General features: G+C 51.5%; 2 protein-coding genes across 2 annotated transcripts in view; one reads left to right on the forward strand and one right to left on the reverse strand.

Moving 5' to 3' along the window:
• The window catches only part of LOC122733555 (wiskott-Aldrich syndrome protein family member 3-like), a 116,394-nt gene extending 113,484 nt beyond the window's left edge, over positions 1–2,910 (reverse strand). Inside the window, exons 1-2 of the mRNA XM_043974053.1 lie at positions 2,896–2,910; positions 1,868–1,993 (exon numbers count right to left, since the gene is read on the reverse strand). The gene's annotated coding sequence lies outside the window, so the exon portion shown is untranslated. The remainder of the gene's footprint in view (positions 1–1,867; positions 1,994–2,895) is intronic.
• Positions 2,911–3,941: 1,031 nt separating this feature from the next.
• SLC16A2 (solute carrier family 16 member 2) overlaps positions 3,942–21,439 on the forward strand; it is a 103,517-nt gene continuing 86,019 nt past the window's right edge. The window contains exon 1 of the mRNA XM_043974055.1: positions 3,942–4,431. Within this exon, the coding sequence (XP_043829990.1) occupies positions 4,125–4,431 (307 nt within the window). The 5' untranslated portion in view covers positions 3,942–4,124. The remainder of the gene's footprint in view (positions 4,432–21,439) is intronic.

The raw sequence follows: 21,439 nt of genomic DNA on the forward strand, positions 1-21,439 counted from the left end.
AGTCAACAAATTCTGCCAAGAATTCCAGGTATGGGAATGGTGGGAGCAAAGGTATGAAGGTGAAAGAGATCAGGATGAAAACGGGGGCTAGAGAATAGGCCAATGGGGTCGGGGTGGTCCAAAAAGAGTGACGAGGCCAGACAGGTAGTTTGGAGCCAGGTTACAGAGGGGCCTTGAATGCCAGGCAGGAGTTTTTCTTTTGCTTGGTAAGCAGTCAGAAGTCACTGAAGGTTTGTGAGGAGAGAAGTGATATGATAAGAACCGTGTACTAGCAAGATTATTCAAATTGTGGAGGCGGGATTGGAGAGGGGATTAATCTGGAGATGGGGAGACCAGTAACATCGTTATCATTTCCCCAATGTGGATAATAGGAGAATATCCTCTCTACCTGTAATCTCTTTTTTCAGTTCCCTGGGTGCCCAATCTCCTTTTCTAAATCAATTCCATTTAAACTTTTGGATTTCAGATATCACTATAACATTCTAGCTTTCCTCTATAAAAGAATTCTAAATATCAGGTAGTCGTTCAACAAGCATTTATTAAGCACCTACTATGTACCTGGCACCATGGTACATAGGTGGCACCAGGCTGCAGATACAAAGAAAGACAAAACAAAAATAACAACACAGAAACCCCTGCTCTCAAGGACCTTGAATTCTAATGGGTGAAACGACATATCTATAACTAGGTCTGTATATAATATCATCGATGGAAGGCAATCTCCAAGGGGAATGCACTAACAGGTGGAGCAAGTAGGAAAGGCCTCCTGCAGAAGGTGAGATTTGAGGTGAGTCTTGAAGGAAGCCAGAGAAGTGGGTGAAGCCAGGTGAAGAGAGAGCGCCAAGTGCGCGTGAGCGTGTGTGTGTGTGTGTGTGTGTGTGTGTGTGTGTGTGTGTGTACAACCAGGTACCAAAAACAGTGGGGAGATGCAATGTCAAATGGAAAAACAAAAGCCATTGCAGTGGGATTGTAGAATGAGTGGAGGGAATTAAGATGGAAGAAGACTGGAAAGGAGGGAAGGGGTCCTATTCTAAAGCACTTTAAGTGCCAAATAATGAACTTTTTTCTTGATCTGGGAAGTTACAGCTATTGGGGCGGGGGTGGGGGGGGGACATGGGCAGACCTGTGCTTTAGGAATCACCTTTGCAGCCTAGTGAAGAGTGGATTGGAGAGGGGAGAGCCTTGAGGCAGAAAGAGCAATTAGGGTAATGCAATAGTCTGAGGGAGAGGTGATGGAGAGCCTGAACTAGGAGGATGAGACACGCACCTGAGGTGTTGTGCAGGTGGGAATAACAAGTTTGGCAAACAGATCTGGAGATGCAGGGTGAGAGTGAGAAGTTAAGGAGTCGCTGCCTCTAGGGGAGTTGGAAACTTTCTTGATTTACAAGCATCTGGGAGAGTTTCCATGTGTACCTGAATGAAGGCTGGAGGATGGATTAGATTAACCTTTGTACCTAGAGGATTCCATTGGAAGATGGGTGAGGACATTGAGAGTTTCTATTTTAAAGCAGTGCATATACATTATCTCGTTTGATTGCTACAACCACCTTGATAATATAGGTCTTATTGCTATCTCCATTGTATTTTTAATATTTTAATAAACATTTTATTTATTTAAGATTTTGAATTCCAAATTCTATCCTTCCCTCCCTCCCTCCCTCCTCCCCACCCCCACCCCAATCCTATCCTCATTTTAAAGACAAGCCAACTGAGGCTCAGGGCTTAAGTGGTTTCCCCATGGCCACACAAATTCTGAAGGAGGATTGGAACCCAGGTCTTCCTGAATTCCTCCCAGGTTCAAACCTCTATGCACTCTGCCCCATTCTTCTCAAGGGAAGTAAGTGAACCATTTCAGATTAATGTTTACCTGTTTGGTTTATAACCTTGGTTTCTATACTAAGGCTGGGACAGGACCACTGGTAGATGTGTCTGGATATCTTCACTGGCTTCCATCTCCCCTTCCTTAGGCAGAGGGGGGACAGTTTCAAGCAGTCTATACAAGGGAACAAGCAAGAAGAATATTCGAATGTGAACTAGATTTGGAAAATTGAAGACCTTGGGAGAGTGGGTAGGTGTGATGTGAGGGTCCTCTGAACCGAAAAAAATATCCCCCAAATAGGCCCAGCGCCTATTTACCTTTAGTAAAAACTAACATCCTCCATAAACATCTTATCACTAAAGAGTTTATCACATTGGCTAATTGAGGTTTTGCAGAGAGCAATTTAAGGGCAACAGGTCAGAGGATGTGCCTGATTGGTTGAGGGAAGGCAGTGGTGAAGACCCTAGGAAGCTGGGTGTCGCCAAGAGTGCTGAGGTAAGGAGGTTAGGTCACCGAGGTCACCGAAAGGGAGGTGGGAGTGTTCCAAAGCCATATTTCCTTTCCCCAACTTTCCTTAGGATAGGTTGGGCCGTCCAGGCAGGGTTTTCCCAATGTGACAAGTGCCCAGGACTGAGGTGCACCTAGGGATCCTGAAATAGGGTGGTATCCCACTGAGGAGAAGCTGACCCCAGACCCTGGACTCCATCACTAACGATTCTCCTGATCTCTGATTCATTTCCCTTTAGACTTTTGATAAGGACCCCAGAGATGGTATGGGGAGTTTTCTCTGGATCCTTGCCAACCTTGAGCAGAGGCTGGTGTCCCATTCTTCAGGACCGTGGGGAGGGCAGCAGGGTAGAGAGAGGAGGAAGGGAGACAATGGGGCGGAACCCCCGCCCTGGCGTGGGGAAAAGAGAACAGACCGCAGCATCCGAGGCTTTGGGCCCCGGGTACAGCAATGGCTGTGCCTTGGGAAGGGACCAGAGGGCACAGCACAGCATGGCACCGCACTACACACTCTATTCCATTCCATGCCTGCGGCCCCAGCCCAGCCCAGCCCAGCCCAACCCACGAACCCAGTCCGGGGCTCCTGGCGGCCTGTCCCGTGCTTCCCCAAACTGCTGGCCCCTGCTCCGTCAGCCCCCGCCTGGCCCGGTCCGGTCCGGCCCTGGAACTGAGGGGAGGGGCCCTCGGCGAGTCCTCTCCCCCGCCGGCCCTGCCCCCCAGCGGCGTGCCCACCTCTGCCACGGCCGCCGGGCGTCGTTTCCCCGGCCCCTGGCCCCAGCCCCCGGTCCAGCTCGGCCCCCGGCGGCTCCGGGCTCGGCTCGGGCTCGGCGCAAACAAAGCCCTGATTGACTTCCCGAAGGGGCGGGGCCCGGCGCTGCGGGGCCGCCTCCTCCCAGCCCCCGGATTTGCAGGCCCGGGGCGCTCCGGGGGGCAAGAAGGGTGGGGGCTTCGCCTTTAGGGTGGGGAGGGGCTGCCCCGCACCCACCCCAGCGTGATCCCCAGGCGCTGGGGGCCCCCTCGGGGCCGACCTCCCGCGGAGCCAGGCCAGGGCGGGGCTGCCCTGGGAACAAGGGGGCGGGGGGTGCCCCTCGAGGGCAGGGGTGGGGTGTCCGACGCCCAACCATCTCTTTTCCATTAGAAGTGAGCGAAGAGCACCCATTACTCTCGGCTGGTGCTTGGGTGACGGGGGCAAGGGGCCTGGTCATAAGTCCGAGCTAAGGAGAGCACCCCCCCCCCCCCGCCCTCCGCCCTTAAGGGATTCGGGCCCTCACCCCACCGGGAGAGCTAGGGAACCGGGGCCCGTCTGACCTCTACCCTTTCCTCTCTGACCTCGTCTCCCGCCTCGTCAGGCTCTGGAGACCAAGGGCGGCTAAGTTTGGCTATAGAGGGGAGGGGGCGGGCCCGAGGTCGGAGGGGGGGGTATGGGGGGAGGAGGAAGAGGAGGAGAAGCGGTGAGAAGGCTGTAGCCGCCTCAGACAGTGGGAGGAAGGGGGGGGGGAGGAGAAAGGGATGACAGGGGGAGAGGGAGAGGAGGGGGGAGGAGGAGGAGGAGGAGGAGAGGGAGGGGGAGGAGGAGGAGGGAGAGGAGGAGGAGGAGAGGAGGGTATGAGGGACCGTCTGTCGCGGGACGGTCTGGGCAGCTAGGGCGCTGGGCCGGGAGGAGGCGGCAGGAGCAATAAGAGCCGGAACAACAACAGCAGCCGCGCCGAGCCCAGCCCAGCCCAGCCCAGCCGCGCCGCGCCGCGCCGCGCCGTGCAGCCACCGGCTCCCCGCGCCCGCGCCCGCGATCGAGATCGCGATGGCCCTGCAGAGCCCCGAGTCTGGAGGAGAGAAGGGGCCCTGGGAGGCGGAGGCGGAGGCAGAGGCGGAGGAGAAGGAGCCGGCGAGCAGCCCCGAGCCCGAGCTCACGGTGAGCACCCGCGGCCCCGGCTCCGGCCCCGGCCCGAGTTTCCAGCCCCCCGAGGGGGGCTACGGCTGGCTCGTGGTGTTCGCCGCCACCTGGTGCAACGGCTCCATCTTCGGCATCCAGAACTCCTTCGGGATCATCTACACAATGCTGCTGAAGGAAGAGGCAGGAGAGAAAAGCCAGCAAGAGTTTAAGGCAGGTGAGTGGCCCCCACTCCCCACGGCCGGCAGCCCCACTCCCGCCGCCACCTCAGCGGCACTCACCTGGCTGCCCTCTCACTCCACTCTATTCGCCTCTGGGAGAGGGGCCGGCGTGTGCGTCTGTGCACGCGGGGGCAAGCTCCCGACCCACCTGCGCGCCCTACAGCCCCGCCTGCGGCGCTGGGGGCTGACGCGGGGACCCCCTCGCCCCGCTCTCCCCAGACTCCCCGCAGCGGGCCTGTGGCTCGGGCTATCCTAGCTGGCAGGCAAGGTCCCCTGGGCGGGGGAGCTCGGAGCAACCGCCCCACTAGAAGCAATGAACTTTTTTTCCATCCTCACCTCCCGGGGTTTGTTTCAAACACTCGGTGCGTGTGAGTGTTCTGGGTTTGGGGGCGGAGGGAGGGACAGCATTTGCACTGATTTCTTGGGTTAAGTCGAGCCGAGGACGCGGGAGGTAAGCACTGACCAGGTCCCTGAGCTCTCCAAAGAGCGGAATCCGCTTGCGTGGGCACGGCACGGCTCGGCACGGGCCGGTTGCACGAGAAATGCTTTAGAATTTCTGGCAGATCGGCGCGCAGACAGGCACATGGCAGGCGTGCGTGTGTACGAGTGTGTATGTGCGTGCATATACTCTTGGGGAGGGGGTGTCTATGTGTGTGTGTATGCGCGCGCGCCTGCGTTTTTCTGGCCTGGATATAGCGTGCCTTGCCAGGGTCGCCCACTGCCCGCCGCCGTCCAGTCCAAGCAAAGTGCGCCCTACCCGCCCCCCCCCCCGACCCTGTTGCTGGTGGTGGGAGCTGCGGCAGCTTCTTGCCCCCCACCGCATTCCTAGCCCTGCACTACAGGCTGGGGGCTTCGGGCTGCGAAAATATGTCGTGGACCTAGGTCGTGTCCCAGTGTCCCACCATTGGCACCAGAGGGCCGCCCTCGGGGTCTCGAGTCTCTCCATAGATGCGGGATGGGGGGCAAAAGTCTCCTTTCCCTCCTAAGTCACCAGACTTGGGAGACCTCGCGTGCTCACGCACACGCGCACACACATACAAACCACAGAACCACGGTCAAACGAACTCTGGCTCGCTCCTTTGCTGTTAAACCCATACGTGGGCTGGGAGGGTTCAAGAAAACCAGAGGGGCCTAAGTTTCCTGCCGACCACATCGCAGAAAAGTCTGTGGCCCAGCGTAGGGACTGAAAGCTCTGGGAAGTACCCTCTGACCCAGGGCGCCTAGCTTGCCCAGCCCAGCCGAACCCAACGCCGCTACCCCTGGGCAAAGCAGGGCGCTGGAGCTGACCTTGGCCTGCTCTTTGCTGACCTTGGCTCGGAACCATAGGCCATCGTCCCTCCTACCCCCAGGGAAACCTTGAGGGTGGTGGCTGGGGGTTGGGAGAGAGATGGACCTCGGCGGTGTGGAGGCAACCTTTGTTCCAGTGGGCACAGAGTTGCTAGGTGGACAGACCGGGGGCCCTCTGTGTCCAGCAAGGGGTCATCACCGGGGCGTTGTGCCCAAAAGGCTCGGTCAGTTCATTGTCCTCAGGCTGGGGAAATCGGGGCAGAAGCCTCTTCCTGGGTGACCCATTTCAGTGTCCCTCCCCTAAGCACCTCGGCTCCTGGGGCCTGTTCCAGGACGAGGGGTGTGCTGATACGTGGTAGGGCCGTCGAACTTGGAGCCTGCTCCGCTCTGCGGCCAGAACTCGGGCCGACTTCAAAGGTTCCCTATGGCTCAGACGGGAACTCGAGCGGAAAGCTTCGGGGGTCCCCTTAGCTCATGGCCGGTGGGGTGCGGTGGAAAGCAACCCTAGTGCCCGAAGACCTAGCTTTCGCTATGTGCCCCGACCCTTCCATGTGCGGGACCCTGGTAGGGCGCGCTCTTGTGCGGCCGCCTTTTGTTGGGGTTTTCTACCCTGTGAGAACAGCTAGCTTTCCCCTTGGCTAAGCGTTGGATCCTATCTCCTTCCCCCCTCCCCCCCCCCCAGCACCGAGCATAGTACTTTTGCATACAACGGGGGTGGGTGTTTTCTTGGGTTTTGTTGTTGTTGTTAAACGCTTTTGGCTTCCCTCACTGAGGCTCAGTTTCCTCATGGGGACAGAAACGACTGCACTGATGACTTTTCAGAGTTGGTATGAGGGAAGAAGACGACCTTTAAGGTGTTGGAGAAGTGTGAGCTTATATAGCTGGTGCTTAGGGAGCTGTCCTGGATGTGAACCGACTGCACAGCTCTTGGTAGCTGGGAGGTGGGGAGTGGGGGACCCAACATTAGCACAGCTGCTGGCGGCAGATGGGCTGCAGGAGCCCCCTTCCTTGCCGTACCTACGGGCCCGTGCCCGGGGGAAGAAAGTATGACTGGGGAGGGGGGGGTGGAAAGAGAAGGAAGAAGCTGCCCTGCAGGTCACAGCCCCGGGCATGTCGGGAAGTAGAAATGGAGATCCCTCAGTAAGAACCGGCCTCTTTCAGAAAAGGCCGAACTGGCCCCCCTCTGCCACTCCTGAACAACTAGGGCTTCAGTCCCTCTGTGGCCCCTCCCCAGCCCCCTAAACAAAAGGAATGACTTCTTCTAGCGCTCGCTTCCACTCAGGACCCTGGAAATTCCACCGCTCTCACACCACTCTCAGAGTCCCAGGATGTTAGAGCATGAGGGTCCTCCGAACAGAGATTATTGAGGAGAGGCTTAGAATTCACCGTATTTGGAGCCCGAAAGACCACAGACCATTAGATGTCAAGCTGAAAGGGACTTTTTGAGACCATCTCGACCAGGGGTTCTTACCCTGGGGTCCAGACCACTCCAAAAGGTGTGGTGAATAGATTGGGGGGGGGGGTGTCTGTGACCTCAGATGGGAAAACACTTATATCTTCAATTTGCACTCACCTCTAATCGAAATAGCATTTCCTCCAATGCTTTCAAAACATGATCCTGAGAAGGGATGTCCAGGTTTCGCTGGTATACCTGAAGGGTTCCATGACAAAAAAAGTTAAGAGCCCAGTGTTCTAATGCAACCCCTCAAAGCCTAGAGAACTGAGCCCCAGAGAGGGATTGACTTGCCTGAGTAAGTGACCCATTCAGACCTAGGACTCCTTCTTTGGAATGGGTTTTGGATTTCTCACCTTCTCAATGGGAAGGGGAAGGGGGAGGGAGAGATTTCGGAATTGAAAATAAAAACTGAATAAAAAAAAAACAACCCCCAACTACCAAGTCTCCTGCTTCCAGCCAAGTCAAGCAATCTTTCCACCACACTCCTCCTTCCCATTCATTTTCCTTACTCATCTACCCCCTCTTCCTCATTTTCCTCCAGCCACCAATATGCCCACTCTGAGGGGAACCCCTGGCAGCAGGGATTTTGCTATGATCATCTTTGTCAGGGGGCCCTGGGATGATCAGACCACTCATTCTGCGTTGGGCCACATAACAGAAGAGTAGATTTAGTCAAAGACCCCTCAGGGAGGCAAGGGAGAGGGGTGGGTGGCCTGTTGCCAATTTTTCTTCATGCCTGAGATTCCTTGCAGATTATAAAAATTTTATGATTCCAATTTCACCTGATTTAGGGAGGGTGTGTCTCATGATGGAAAGGGTGTCGGATTTGGAGTCATGAAAGAATCGGGTTCAAATTCCCATTCTGGCGTTCGCCAGCTTCCTGAGCCCCGGCGAGACCCTTTCTTTCAGTTTTCCCAAACATCAGATGGCATCTTGATACTTGGGCTTGAAAATAGAGCTCGTCCCACCTTTGTCACCTGCTTGTGAGGGAAGAGCTTTATCAATGTTATTGTCAGCTTCGAGAAATAGTATTGCCTTCTACTTTCTTTTCACTTGGCTTTACTTCCTCAGTGCCCTCAGCCTGTGCTCATTTGCCCAGCTGAAATCTCCCAAGATGACCTTGAGATGAGAGGCACTGCCTTGGTAGCCCCTGGGTGTGCCCTCTCAGCTAAGTGGGGCAGGAGGAGCAGGCAGGGGCATGGCCTGGCTTTCAGCCCATTTTGGAGAGGGGGCTCTAGTGAAGATTCATGCAACCAAACCCAAGAGAACAGTTGGTAGGAGGCTGGCTCTGTGTCCGCAGGCCCTCTGGGTGTGGAAGGCAGCTGGAGTGGTGGTGGGGGGTGAATAGGGAGAGGAAGACTGGGCCCACCCAAACTGGAATGGAAGCTGGGCAACCCCCCCCCAATGATAACATGAAACCCTTGGAAACCATTGTGGGGAACTACTCCTGGGATTTCCCTCCTCAGGTGGACTCTGGGAGAAAGAACACCCTTCTCCCCTTCCCAGGTACTCTCAGTGGGATGGAGGTAGAGGATGCTTAGGTCCTCAAGGCAAGCAGCCAGACTCTAGCCTTGGGGGAAAATAGCAATGAAGATACCACACTGCTCCTAGAGGTTTGAGGTCCTGCTGCCTGTGTGACCTTGGGAAAGTCACTTCCCTGCTGCACCTCAGTTTCCTCCTCTGGAAAATGAGGGGATGGGACTGCTATCTCTTCCACCTCTAAATTCTGTGATTTTTAGTCCAAGCTAAACTGATCACACCATGCTCAGAGAATCCAGTTCTGGAAAGGACCTTTGGAAGAAGGATGGGACTCCTGCAGGAGGAAAGTCCCTCTATCAATACATCTTCTCTGTAACATGTGGTCTTTGAGAGTTGCCTGAGGCACTGAGAAATTAAGAGTCAGGCAGCCAGTGTATGTCCAAGGCCAGCTTGTACCAAACTGTACCAAACTGCCTCAGAATGGGCCTCAGTGGTCAGATTCCATAGAAGTGGAAAATGAGGGAGGCCAAGAGAATGAAAGGGACTTGGCTGAGGTCCCATAGACAGTAGCCAGCACTTCACACCACACTGGGCTGCCTTTCCGGTACCCTGATATCCTATATAAGTTTGGGAATCCAGGTGGATGAGTATTTTGGGGTCAGCAGCAGCTGGGACCCCACAGTGCTGCTTGAATGAGGCCCAAGTTAACCTGTTGGGCCCAGCATGGGCTCCTGGTGGCCTGGTGGAGGCAGCCTTGAAAGGCCAGCACCAAGGAGTTACTGACATTGCCAAAGTTTGTTATGAGCACCTCAATTAGCTGGAGCCCAAGAGAAGGGTAGAACAAGGCAGCTATTAGAATTAGGCAGCCATAGACCCCTGACCAGGCACAATAAGAGGCACCTTTTATAGGGCCATTCAAATGCCAACCTAGTGGGAGGTCTAAGCTGTTTGCCATTCAGAGAAAGGAGGATTATGTAAAGGGGTCCCAAGATAGGGTAATATGTAGTAGCAGCAGCAGAAGTAGTAGTAGAATATGTTGTTGTAGTAATAGTAGTAGTAGAGGATATGTAGTAGTAACAGCAGCAGAAGTAGTAGTAGAATATGTTGTTGTAGTAATAGTAGTAGTAGAGGATATGTAGTAGTAACAGCAGCAGAAGTAGTAGTAGAATATGTTGTTGTAGTAATAGTAGTAGTAGAGGATATGTAGTAGTAACAGCAGCAGAAGTAGTAGTAGAATATGTTGTTGTAGTAGAAGAATATGTAGTAGTAGTAGTAGTAGTAGGTCTTCCTAACTCCAAGCCTAACGCTCTATCCACTGCACCACCCAGCCCCATAATAATCACCAGCCACGTTTCTATGGCACTTTGGAGTTGACAAACTGTGTTCTTCCTAAGCACTTTGTGAGGTTGAGAGGGGAGGAGACTAAGGTTCAGTGATGTGGAGTGACTTGTCCTGGGTCACACAACGAAGAAGCGGCCAAAGCAGAGATCCAAGCCGAGTCTCTGGTGATTCCAGGCTCAGTTTCCTCACACCCAAGGCCAGCTGTCAGCCGCCCCAGGGGCCTGGAGGCCCGAGAAGGAGTCCTGTCTTGGGAGGCTGAATCCTGACTTCTGGGGTCCCTCCCACCTTTGCGTTTCTATATGCTCTAAGGACTCTGAGCTTAGCTAGTGGATATCTAGGTGTATGTTGTGTGACATCACGTTCTTTCCCACTCACCTGGAATGAGTTGTGACTCACCCACGTAGGCGAATGACGATCTGCCAGGCTGCCCCAGGGGCGGGGGTGGGGGGAGCAGTGGAGTAGGAGAACACGGGAAAGACCACAGAGACACTAGATGTCGTTGTCCTTTGTATTCAGAGACAGTACCACTGAGGCCCTGGTGTGAGGGTGGGTGCTTTCCACAAAGAGCAGTCGGGCAGAGGCTTTGCACACAGGCTGCCCAGTGGGGTGTGTCTCCATGGCTCTTTCCCATGTTTGGGAGCTGGTTCCTAAAAAGTCCAGCTCGACTTACAAATACCTAAGCGATGCTCCATCTTTTCTTTGTCTCCCAGAGGTAAGCATATTAACATCCATTTGCTCCTTGATCCTTATGACAGACAGCCCTCTTAAGGTTGGTAGTCATGCCCATCTGACAGAGGAGGAAACAGAGACCCACAGAAGGAAAGTGACTTGTCTAATTATACAGCTAGTAAATGTTGGAGTAGGAACTTGAACCCAGATCCTGTGACTCAAAGTCCAATGCTTTAATGTGACATTTTGAAATCAAGGCATCTCCAAGCACTCTGCAGGCTTTCTGGACTGAGATGGTTTTTTATACTCATAGACTGCCAGCCTTGGGGCATAATGAAAAGAATGCTGATCTGGTAGGTAGGAGATCTGGAAACCAGCCCCTACTCTGCCATTGACTTTTTGCATGATCTTGGACCAGTGACTTGTCCTTGAGCCTCAGTTTCCTCCTCTATAAAATGAGGAGCTTAGACTGGCTGACTCCTGGGGTCCTTTCCAACTCATAAGAGAGCATTCTGTGGCCCTTCCAGCTCCCCCGAGGTAGTTAGAATGATTTATATTGTACATGGTGTGTGAGAATATGAAGAGGAAGGCCCCTAGACTTCTACTTGTGCCCACACTTGGTTCCCAAGAGAAAAGTTCTTTCTCCTGTAATGCCCTTAAAAAACGATTTACTGTCAGGGGCAGCTAGGTGGCGCAGTAGATAGAGCACTGGCCCTGGATTCAGGAGGACCTGAGTTCAAATCCGACCTCAGACACTTGACACTTACTAGCTGTGTGACCCTGGGAAAGTCACTTAACCTTCACTGCCCTGCCAAAAAAAGGGGGGGAGGGGGCTGGTGAAATTCACATGGTGGATGATTTTCCCATTCTCCTCTCTACCGCAGGACCTCTCCCAGGCCTCCCTGATTAGACATGGGTGGGGGGGGGGTATCTGGGAGTACAGTGATATGGCAAAGCTGAGGACTCTCCAGTCTCTGACCTTCCAAGATGCCTGCAGAGCACCAAGCGTTTTAGGGGGAGTTGTTTTCTTTCCTGCCCTGAAGGTGGTGTTATAGATACTAATGTACACTCCAGTGGGGAACATGGCCTGGGCTGAGCTCTGGGAAGAAGGCACATACTTTTGGAACCCCTGCAGGTACCCATTCCTTTGGCTTCTGTTCTGCTTCTGTTTCCCGAGGCCAGGGTAGGGCCTTGGAGGAAGGACATTCTCCTCCCCAACCGTGTTCCTTCTTAGCTCTTGCTTATCACATTCCCTAGACAGACTTGTTCTGCCTTCAGTGTGCTGGGAAGAGCTCTGAACTCAGAATCACATAGAGGATCTGGGTTTGAATCCTGGCTCTTACTATCTGTGTGACCTTGGGTGAGTCATTTCCCCTCCTTTAGGCCTCAGTGTCCTTCTCTGGGAAATAAAGAGGTTGGACTTGCCTCAGTACCATGATCCCTTTTCTCCTTGCCTCATTCTCTTCAGTTTCCTCACTACTCAGTTGGAGCCACTGGAGTTTGGGACCCTCTCAATTAGAAAGGCCTTCTCTGGCATGGTCTCCATCCTCTGGTTGAGTCTCTGCAGAGCCTCACGTGTCCACACCCACATATACCCCCTCCACACACACACACACCTCTGAGGTCTAGGAAGATGGGAGGGAGCCCCCACATCTCCATCCTCTGGGATTCAGTTACTGTCATTACCATGACTTTTGGTGTACGGATGTGACAAGGGACATTTCTGGGATAAATGCCACAGAAGCAATGCCACGACCACTTGTCCTATTCCCTCTTCTTCCCCTCATGTCTTCCTTCTCCTCCTCCCTCTGTACCTTACCCATAAAAGGCTAGACACAGGCCAGCTGTGTTGTCGAGGTGTCAGTGGTCCCAGACAGGAGGAAGCCATGTTCTCAGGGGCTAGAGGGGACTCAAAGCTAAGGCAGAACTAGATGATCATTAATCAGCAAACATTTATGAAGCCCCCACTATGTGCTGGGCACCGTGCTAAACGCTAAGACAGACTGAAGACAATCTCTGCTCTCGAGGAACTCACAAGACAACATGCAACTATGTATAAACAATTCCTACACAGTATAAATTGGAAATAATAAATCGACGGAAGGTAAGAAGGCACTAGAATTAAGGGAGATCCCTTAAAGGCTTCCTCTAGCAGGTAGGATTTTAGCTGGGACTTAAAGGAGGCCAGGAGGCTGAGATGAGGAGGGAGAGCATTCCAGGCATGGAAGGTAGGGGGCTAGGGGGGTAGGGGAAGCCAGCCAGTGAATATTTCCAGAGTCAATAAGGAGGCCAGTGTCATGGGATTGGAAAGGAAAGGTGTAAAGACTGGAAAAGTAGGCAGCAGGGGAGGTTGGGAAGAGTTTGCAATGCCCAAGAGGGGACTGTATATTGGATCCTGGAGGTGAGAGCCAGGTTGTTGAGTAAGGGAAGGGCACTTGGAAAGCCGAGTGGACTGGAGCAGGGAGGGACTTGTTGCAGACAGCCCCACCAGCAGGAGGAATGAAACTAACAAAGCTCCCAGGGCCTCTTCTTGCCCTGCTTTGGTGAGGCAAAAGGACAGTACATACTGAACCAGGTGCCTCAGCAAAGTCACATTCACCTTCCTTACCACCAATTGGTGGGAGCCACAGTGTTGTGGCAAGAGTGCCCAGCTGAAGGCTAAAGAGACCTGGCTTGGAATTCCTGTTACAAAAAGGCATTGGACTCCATGACCTCTGAGGTTCAGGCCAATCACCACAGCAGTCGGTGCTCATGGCTCAATGCCCACTTCAGTCCCTTCAGCTCCACACAGAAAATCTTTTTTTCTTCTTCTTTTTCGATTCATCTCAGCTTTATTTTTTATATCATCTATTTTTAATTCAATTTCATTTTATTTTTAGTTCCAGATTCTCTCCTTCCCCCACCCATTTCAAAAGCAAGAAATACAAAACCCATTGCAGATATGAAGTGGTCCAAAGCAAGTTTCTGCTGCTCCAGACAGGGGTGGTGGAAGAACAAATAAACCAAAGGGAACAAAAATGTTTCCATCTGCACCCTGAGTCTCTGGGCTCAGGAACAGAAACGGTTTCCACTGAAGTCCTCACAGAGGCTGGCCCGCTTTGACAGGATCACAGGCTGCCAGAGGTGACAGGCCTCTCTAGTAGACGGTGCCTTCAATGCCCCGCCCCAGGCAGAGGCACATAGCACAGCATCAGGGTGTGTTACTGACAGAGCAGACTCCTGATGTTTACTAGTCGTGCCCTTGGGCACTCACTTGCCTCCTCTATAAAATGGGCACAGTGATACTTGCCCTCCTTCCCTATCAAGACTGTTGCAAGGAAAGTACTTTGTAACCTTTAAGACATGATAGAAATATGTTATCATGTTTGAACAAGAGCAGCGTAGAAATGGGAAGCACGGCTTAGCCAGAGCCCATCAAAGCCAACCCTGTCATTTCACAAAGGAGAAGAGGGAAGGGAGAAGTGATTTGCCCAAGGTCACACAGTTGGAATTCTGTAGGCTGAACTGCTCCAAAACATATGTACTGAGTGCTAACTGTGAGCAAGGCCCGCTAGCCTGGCTGAGCCCTTACCTGGAGAAGTCAAAGTGAACATAGGCATAGTTGCCAGGACAAGGAGTATGTGCCCATGTGCGTGTACGTGTGGGGGGATATGGGGTGTGAGTATGTCTCTGGGCACCCCAAGTGCCAGATGTAGTGCAACTGACACATGGAGCTTTTTGACCCCAACTCATGGGGTTTGGGGAGGAGGGGGAAGAGAAGAGTTCTGAGCCTGGGGACAGAACCCGAGTTCTAGTTCTCCTGACAATTCTTCAGAGGTCTTGAGCAACTCACTTCTCCTCTGTGGGCCTCAGTTTCCTCATCTGTAAAAAGCAAGGGATTGGGCTCAATGGCCTTTAAAGTCCCCTTACAGCTCAAAACCTATGATCCTATGACCCCATGAGCGAGAGAACAAGCCCAGGGAAGGGAATTGACTTACCCAACATCTAACAAGTGTCAGAGCCAGACCTCAAAGCCCAGGTGTCCTGACTCCAGGCCTGGTTCAGAGGCCCATGGAGTGGCCCAGAAAGTATATGTCATAGGAGTTCTGCTATGGCCACAGCTGGGGGGGGGTCATGGCTTCCATTGGGGGGGGGGAGGAGCCAATCTCTAAACCCCATTTTCCCAGTGGTGCCTCTCACCTCCAGACTGAGAAGAAATAAGAATGCACATGGCTAGACCAGCAGAGGCCTAAGCAGCCTCAGTTCTCCTTCCTCTGGCACTATTGGGATTGGCACCTATATATTTTGAGTGCCTTGAAGGGAGGGACTATTGCCTGTTTATCTGTATTCCCAGCACTGAGGGAACTTCCTGGCACTTAGTAAGGACCTAATCACTTGTTGACTGCCTGCCTTTCTTCACATCAGCCCCGTGGTAATTCAAATATGCTTGGCCTCATTTCACAGAGGAGGAAACAGAGAGGTAAAGACACTTGGCAAAAGTCACACAGCTTCTAAGTTTGAGAGCCAAGATTCCACAAGTCTTCACCTCCAAATCCTTTGCTGTAATTGTCTCCTGGCCTCCCTCTTCCCCAAACTCTGCCCTCTCATGCTCAGAGGCTGCCTTGCCGCTGGGGATTTGGCCTATATGTTGGAAGGTGTGGGGAGCCTGGTGAGTAAAGTGGAGGTCATCACTCCAGACTGCAAGCAGAGCCCTGCCACCAGGGAGATGGTGGCCCCTGTCTGCCCTCCCAGATCCTCAGTGGTGGGAAGAGGGGGAAAAGAAGTCATGAGGTAACCCCTTTTGAAGTCCCAGCTCTGCCACTTTTCCCTACCCATACAAGAAAGCTAATGGAGCCTTCCCTACATCCCTTACACAAGTGTTGGGAGGCCCAGATGAAATAATAAAAGAATGTCAAGTGTTTTGTAAACCATGGCTGGCCTCAGAAATGTGGGTGTCATGGCCAAAAAGTCACCCCCAAGTAAGTTGGGAGTAGGATCTAGACCTCCTGGGTTCCTTCAGATGGAGTCTCCATGCTGTGTTCTAAGGACCCAAGAGAGGATCCCTCTCCCATCCTCACCACTGCCCAATATTTAGGCAGAAAAAAAGACTTAGGGTAGCTCGCCCCCCAGCCTCCCTCCTCCAGCCTTACTCTGATGATTTCCTGTAGTATTACAGCCTCTCCCCTCCAATTCAGCCTTCATATGGGAGCCGGAATCATCTGTCTTGCATCCACTCAAAGGACCTGGATTCAAATCCTCCCTTTTCCACTGGGCCAGTCACTTTCCCACTTTAGGCCTCTTTCCTCTTCTATTAAATGAGGGGGTTGGACTACACCCCGAAGGTCCCTTCTAACGCTAAAACTAGGCTTGCTCAAATGAGTTTGGCCTTACAGCTTTGAGGAAGTTCTTCAGAAGACCTACCTCAGAGCCCTCCTGCTGTCCCCTGGGGCCTCCCCTGGCTCATTTCAGCCTTTTGCTAACTCTGCCAGTCTGTTCTTGTCTTGCTTGCCCTTGCTTATTGTCCCAGCTCTTCCTCCACTGGATTCTTTGGGAACATGAGCTGGGGCCCCAGGGCAGAAGAGGACTGACTGCATTTGCTTTGTATCTCAGCTCCCAGGAAACCCAGAAAGGTCTCCATAACCCAGAATCCCATGCTGTCAGAATTGGAAGGGACAAGATGGGAGGATAGGAGGTTAGACCTGGGAAGGGCCTGAGAGAGCATCCAGTCCAACGGCTTCTCTTTATAGCCGAGGAAACCGAGACTCAGAAAAGGAAAGTGACTTGTCTAAGGTCACATGGCAAGTTGAAAAAAAAAAGACTTCTGTACTGTATACAATCACGGAAACAAGGCATGTTGAAATATTTACAGTGCTTGGCAAGGAACCAGCAAAGCTCCACTCATGTCAACGATTGAGTTCATTTGCTACAAATTGCCAAAGGTAGAAAGGGAGAGAGGGCGGGAGAGGGTTTGAGGTGGGGCCTGGGGTGTCTGTTTCTCCCCAGGGGTCTCTCACTGAACTTTCAGCTCAACAGCAGGTACTAGGGAAGGAGGAAAGGGATATTTAGAGTCCAACGGCCAGGGGCTGGCGGTCTTCAAGGGCGGGGGGCATCAAGCCCTTTGTAGTCTGCTTTGGAGCTCTGTGGGTTTCCTTGTGTTCTAAACAGGATATAGGGGCTAAAGCTGAGGCGCTTAGACCCCTGAATGCCAGGGAACCAGCTGCTGGGACACAGGGACTTTGGTTCCCAGAGAAAAGGAGGGGGGGGGTCAAGAACGCTTTCATCAAGTGTTTCTCAATGAATGTCTAGGGAGGTCCCACCAGGCAGTCAGAGCTATGCTATGGGCAAACAAAAAAAGAGTCCTCCCTTTCTGTGCAGAGAACAAAGGACAAGTGGTTGGAGGCCTTCCCCTGCTGGGGCAAGACTTCAAACCTATCATCTTAATCCCCATCAACAGGGGGGTGGGTGGAGAGGGAGAAGCTACTGTGCCAAGTGGAAGCTAGGACAGGGAGGTCCAGGATGAATGTTGACGGGAGGCAGGGATGTGGGCCTTGTCCTCAGGAACTCTGCAGCCTAGAGGGAGGGATGGGGACAAACGCACATTTAAAAAGCAAACAAACAAAACAATCCAACATGGAGACACCAGTGAATGAAACCCATCCACACCAACCTAACCAGTTCCAGCTGTACTAAAGGGGATTGCCAGAGAATGTTGAGAGTCACTGGAAGTGGGATTTGTTCAGGAGGGACACCTGGAAGAGAGGTGCACTTTGAGCTATGAATGAAGGTAAAGACCTGGCTTTTCACCCACAATCCAGAAAGGGGAGTTGTTAATACTTTAACTTGGGACCCAGCACCCCAAGCTTACACAAACCAGATTTAATCGTCAGGACTCTCAAAAAGCATCTCTTTGGCTTGTCTGGCCCTGCCCACAGTTTCTTTTAGGAAGCTCAAAATATAGCTTGTATTTTGGTTTCCACAGATAGGAGTAAAAGAGTCCTCAGTTCCCACTCAAGCAGTCAAGGTAACAATGAACACCACGTAAAGGACAGCCTTTATTTCATACTACAAACAGAATGTTCATAAACTGATCTCTTCCCTTTCCACTGAGGTGCAACTTACCACCATACCTATACAGTCTTCCAGACTCAAAGTTCCACCCTAGGCTTGGAATTGCCTCCCCCCACCCCCCAAAAATGAAAGAAACTGAATTTGCTAAAGCAGTGATCCCCTCAGCATTCTGATTATCCTGTTTACCCCAGAGATCCATACATGCCTCCATCCCTCCCTAGTATAAGCCTAAGGTCTTATATTCCCCTAGAAAGAAAATACCTTGGATTGCTAGGGAAGCAACTCACTTTCCCATTGAATCACACTTACCAAATATCTCACAGGAATAGTGGTGAGCGAAGTTCAGGGTTTTTATTCCTTCGGATCATTGCTCAGTCCTTGCTGCTCCTACAGTTCCAGTGTTATGTATTAGATCCTCAGTCTGGGAATTCTTGCCACTCTTCAAGGAGGCTTGGTGTTCAGAAACTCTCAACACACCTCCAAAAGACTGAGGGTTCAAAAAGTCCCATCACTTTGTCACATGGTTTCTTCTCCATGTTTCTTTCTACTTCTGGGGGCCAAGAGAGTCTGTCACTATGTCTGTACAGCCTGGTCCAGGAATTCCCTGAATCTCTCTGGGCTCATGGGTAAGAGCATATATAATTGTAGTATATACTTCTACCCCAGAGCTGCCTTTATCAACTGGTAGGGAAAGGGGGAGGGGAGGCAGCTGCATAGGCTTCTTAATCATGTCCTTCTCCCCTGCAGCTTAACTTCCATCTGGACTGTGTTCAGATCTCTTAGGATCTCTAGAAAGAGGTAGGAGTAGTTTCAGCACAACAGCACAGTCTTAAGCTGTCCCCATTCCTCACAAGTAGGTGCCAATGGCGCACGTTCACACTCTCCATAGTAAGGTATGCACAAAAGTCCCAAACACAGGCTCACTTCAGCTTACTTGATCAGGGAACTCCTCGACCACTTACAATACTCAATACTCAGGGCTGGGGGGGGGGGGGCACGGGGGGAGGGCAAGGGAAGGCACTGTTTACTCAAACCTGAGGAGAAACAGACTGAAAGATGAGCCCTCATAAACCCCAAGGGCTATGTAGGGTACTGGCATTCTCAAGGTATTCTGGGAAATGGTAGTGGTGGAGGAGGAAGGGGAGGATTTTGCCTCATTTAAGTACTGGACCCCAAGTTAAATTAAATCAAATTCACCTGGCACTAGCAAGACATCATGGGACTTGATCTCCTCTGTTGAATAGGGTTTGTGAAGTATAGGGATTGAGGAGAAGGTTGGATTAGACAGCTCTCTGACGACCCAATCAGCTCTAGCATTCTTTGTTCAGTTTGGTTTAATTTGACAAATGTCTAATAAGGACAAGTCAGGCACTGTGCTAGGTGGGGGAGATACAAATACAGACACAAAATAGTACCTACCCTAAAGGAACTTACATTATATTGGGGAGAAACAACATAGAAATAAAAATTAAATAGAAAAACCCAAATATCTGTGTGTGTGTATATATATATATATGTATGTATGTATGTATGCATATACGTATATACATAAAGTAATTTCTTTTCCACAGTGATATTATCTCTGTACTCAGGGCCCTCCCAGCCCTGACATTCCCCATTCTAAGGGCCCTCCCAGCTGGGCTAGCCTAGCCTAGCCTACCAGTCTCTGAGTGAGACAGCTACTTGGTCCTGATTGCTTGATACTTGGTCGGAGAGGGCAACAGATAAGTGAGAACTGTTTTGTCATTGGTCCCTTGTTCCCAGCATCTAGCCCCAGATGCCTTCTAGGAGGGGGGGATGGTACTGGCAGAAGAAGCTGGAGTGGAGCAGCTAGGTGGCGCAGTGGATAGAGCACCGGCCCTGGATTCAGGAGGACCTGAGTTCAAATCCGGCCTCAGACACTTAACACTTACTAGCTGTGTGACCCTGGGCAAGTCACTTAACCCCAATTGCCTCACCAAAAAAAAGAAGAAGAAGAAGCCAGAGTACTTCACCAACATCTCCATGGGCCTGCAAGGCAATCATTTGTGAAACACATTGAAAAGTCTATATTCAATTCAAGTCTTTCCTGAGTCCCCACTGGGTACCTATCTGTGTGTTATAATACCCCGGGAAATGTAAGGAAGAGAAATTGTGCTTCCTGCTCTCAAGAACTCATTATCCAGTTAGAGAACTAACACACCCTAAACAACACTGTCTAACCCAGTGCTAAGTCAGTCAATTAGGACCAAATTCGAAATCACAAATACCGTGGGTCGTCTGAAAGAGAAGAAATGAACATAGCATTTCCCGAATTGGAAGACATCTAATGGAAGTCACCAAGGTCAACCCTTCATTTTTTAGCTATGGCACCCAAAGCCCAAAGAAGGACAGTTTATGGCATAGCAAATACTAGAGCAATTGCTGTCATAAATAGCTAGCATTTACATAGCACCTACTATGTGCCAGGCATGGTGCTAAGTACTTTGCGATTATAATCTCCTTTGATTCTAACAACACCCTTTGGAATAAGTGCTATTATTACCCCCAATTTTACAGATGAGGAAACTGAGGCAAACAGGTGAAGTGACTTGCCCAGGGTCAACGTTTGAACTCAGGTCTTCCTGACTCAAGGACCACCTCCCTACTCTGATACCTAACTGCCCTGGGTCTTCTGTTTCCTAGCCCCAAAGGAATTTTATACCACCATGTCTATGATGTATATTAGTCATGGATGACTTCGTAAAAGGAAGTTGACTTGAACTTGACCATGAAGGATGGAGCCCCAAAGGAGGACAATAACTTGCCAGAGGTTACACTGTGAGTTTGTAGAAGAGCTAAGATAAGAAAATGGGTCCCTTGACTTAAAAATTCAGGGTCTTTTCCACCACACAAGGATGAAGAGGTGGTAAAGTGGTCAGAGGAACCTTCCTGAAAACTCAAAGGATTCTAGGCTTTTAAGATGGAAGGGACTTTGAAATCACTGAGTCCAACCTGCCCATTTTAGAGATAAGGAAACTGAGGCCTGGAGAAGTCAGGTAAGAGTCAGGATGATATAATGGAAAGTGGTTCCATGGCCTTGGAAATGGGGAGAAAACTGAATTTGAATCCCATTTCTACCATTTACTAGCTATGGGACACTGGCCAACTCACTTTTCTCTGGTCTCCCCCTTGATATGCAAAGCCAGACCAAGGCAAGCCCAGAGCCTCCTTTCCACTTAGGGGCAGGCCTTGGACTCAAAGTTGGGGATTCTGAATTCCAATCCTATGTGCATCATGAGAGTGGGGTAAAGTGATCACGGATGACTTCTTGGGGGATGATGGGATTTCGATCTCCATGGCTTTAAATATCTAGGAATTCATCTTCCCACCGCCCCGATCCCCCAATCTCAATCTCTCTCTCTCTCTTTTTGCGGGGCAACAATGGTTAAGTGGCTTACCAGGGTCACACAGCTAGCTGACACCCCCCCCCCCAATCTCAATCCAGTTTACAGATGACGAATCTGAGGCCCAGAAAGGGGATTTGCTCAAGGTCCCACAGGGTGTTAGCAGGAGAGCCATGCCTAGAATCTAGGGCTCTTACTGGAGAAATTACTCGAGAGAGATCCTGAGGAAGTGAGACAAGAACTGCGCCTTCGAAGCTGTGGCTAAGTGGAGAGGTGCTTGCTTGGACACTCTTCAAAAGCAGTCAGATTAGACACATATCCTAGTGAGTCATCCTTCCCCATTGGGCCTGCACTGCCTGA

This window comes from Dromiciops gliroides, chromosome X (genome assembly GCF_019393635.1).
Source record: "Dromiciops gliroides isolate mDroGli1 chromosome X, mDroGli1.pri, whole genome shotgun sequence".
In the NCBI taxonomy this organism is placed as follows: Eukaryota; Metazoa; Chordata; class Mammalia; order Microbiotheria; family Microbiotheriidae; genus Dromiciops; species Dromiciops gliroides.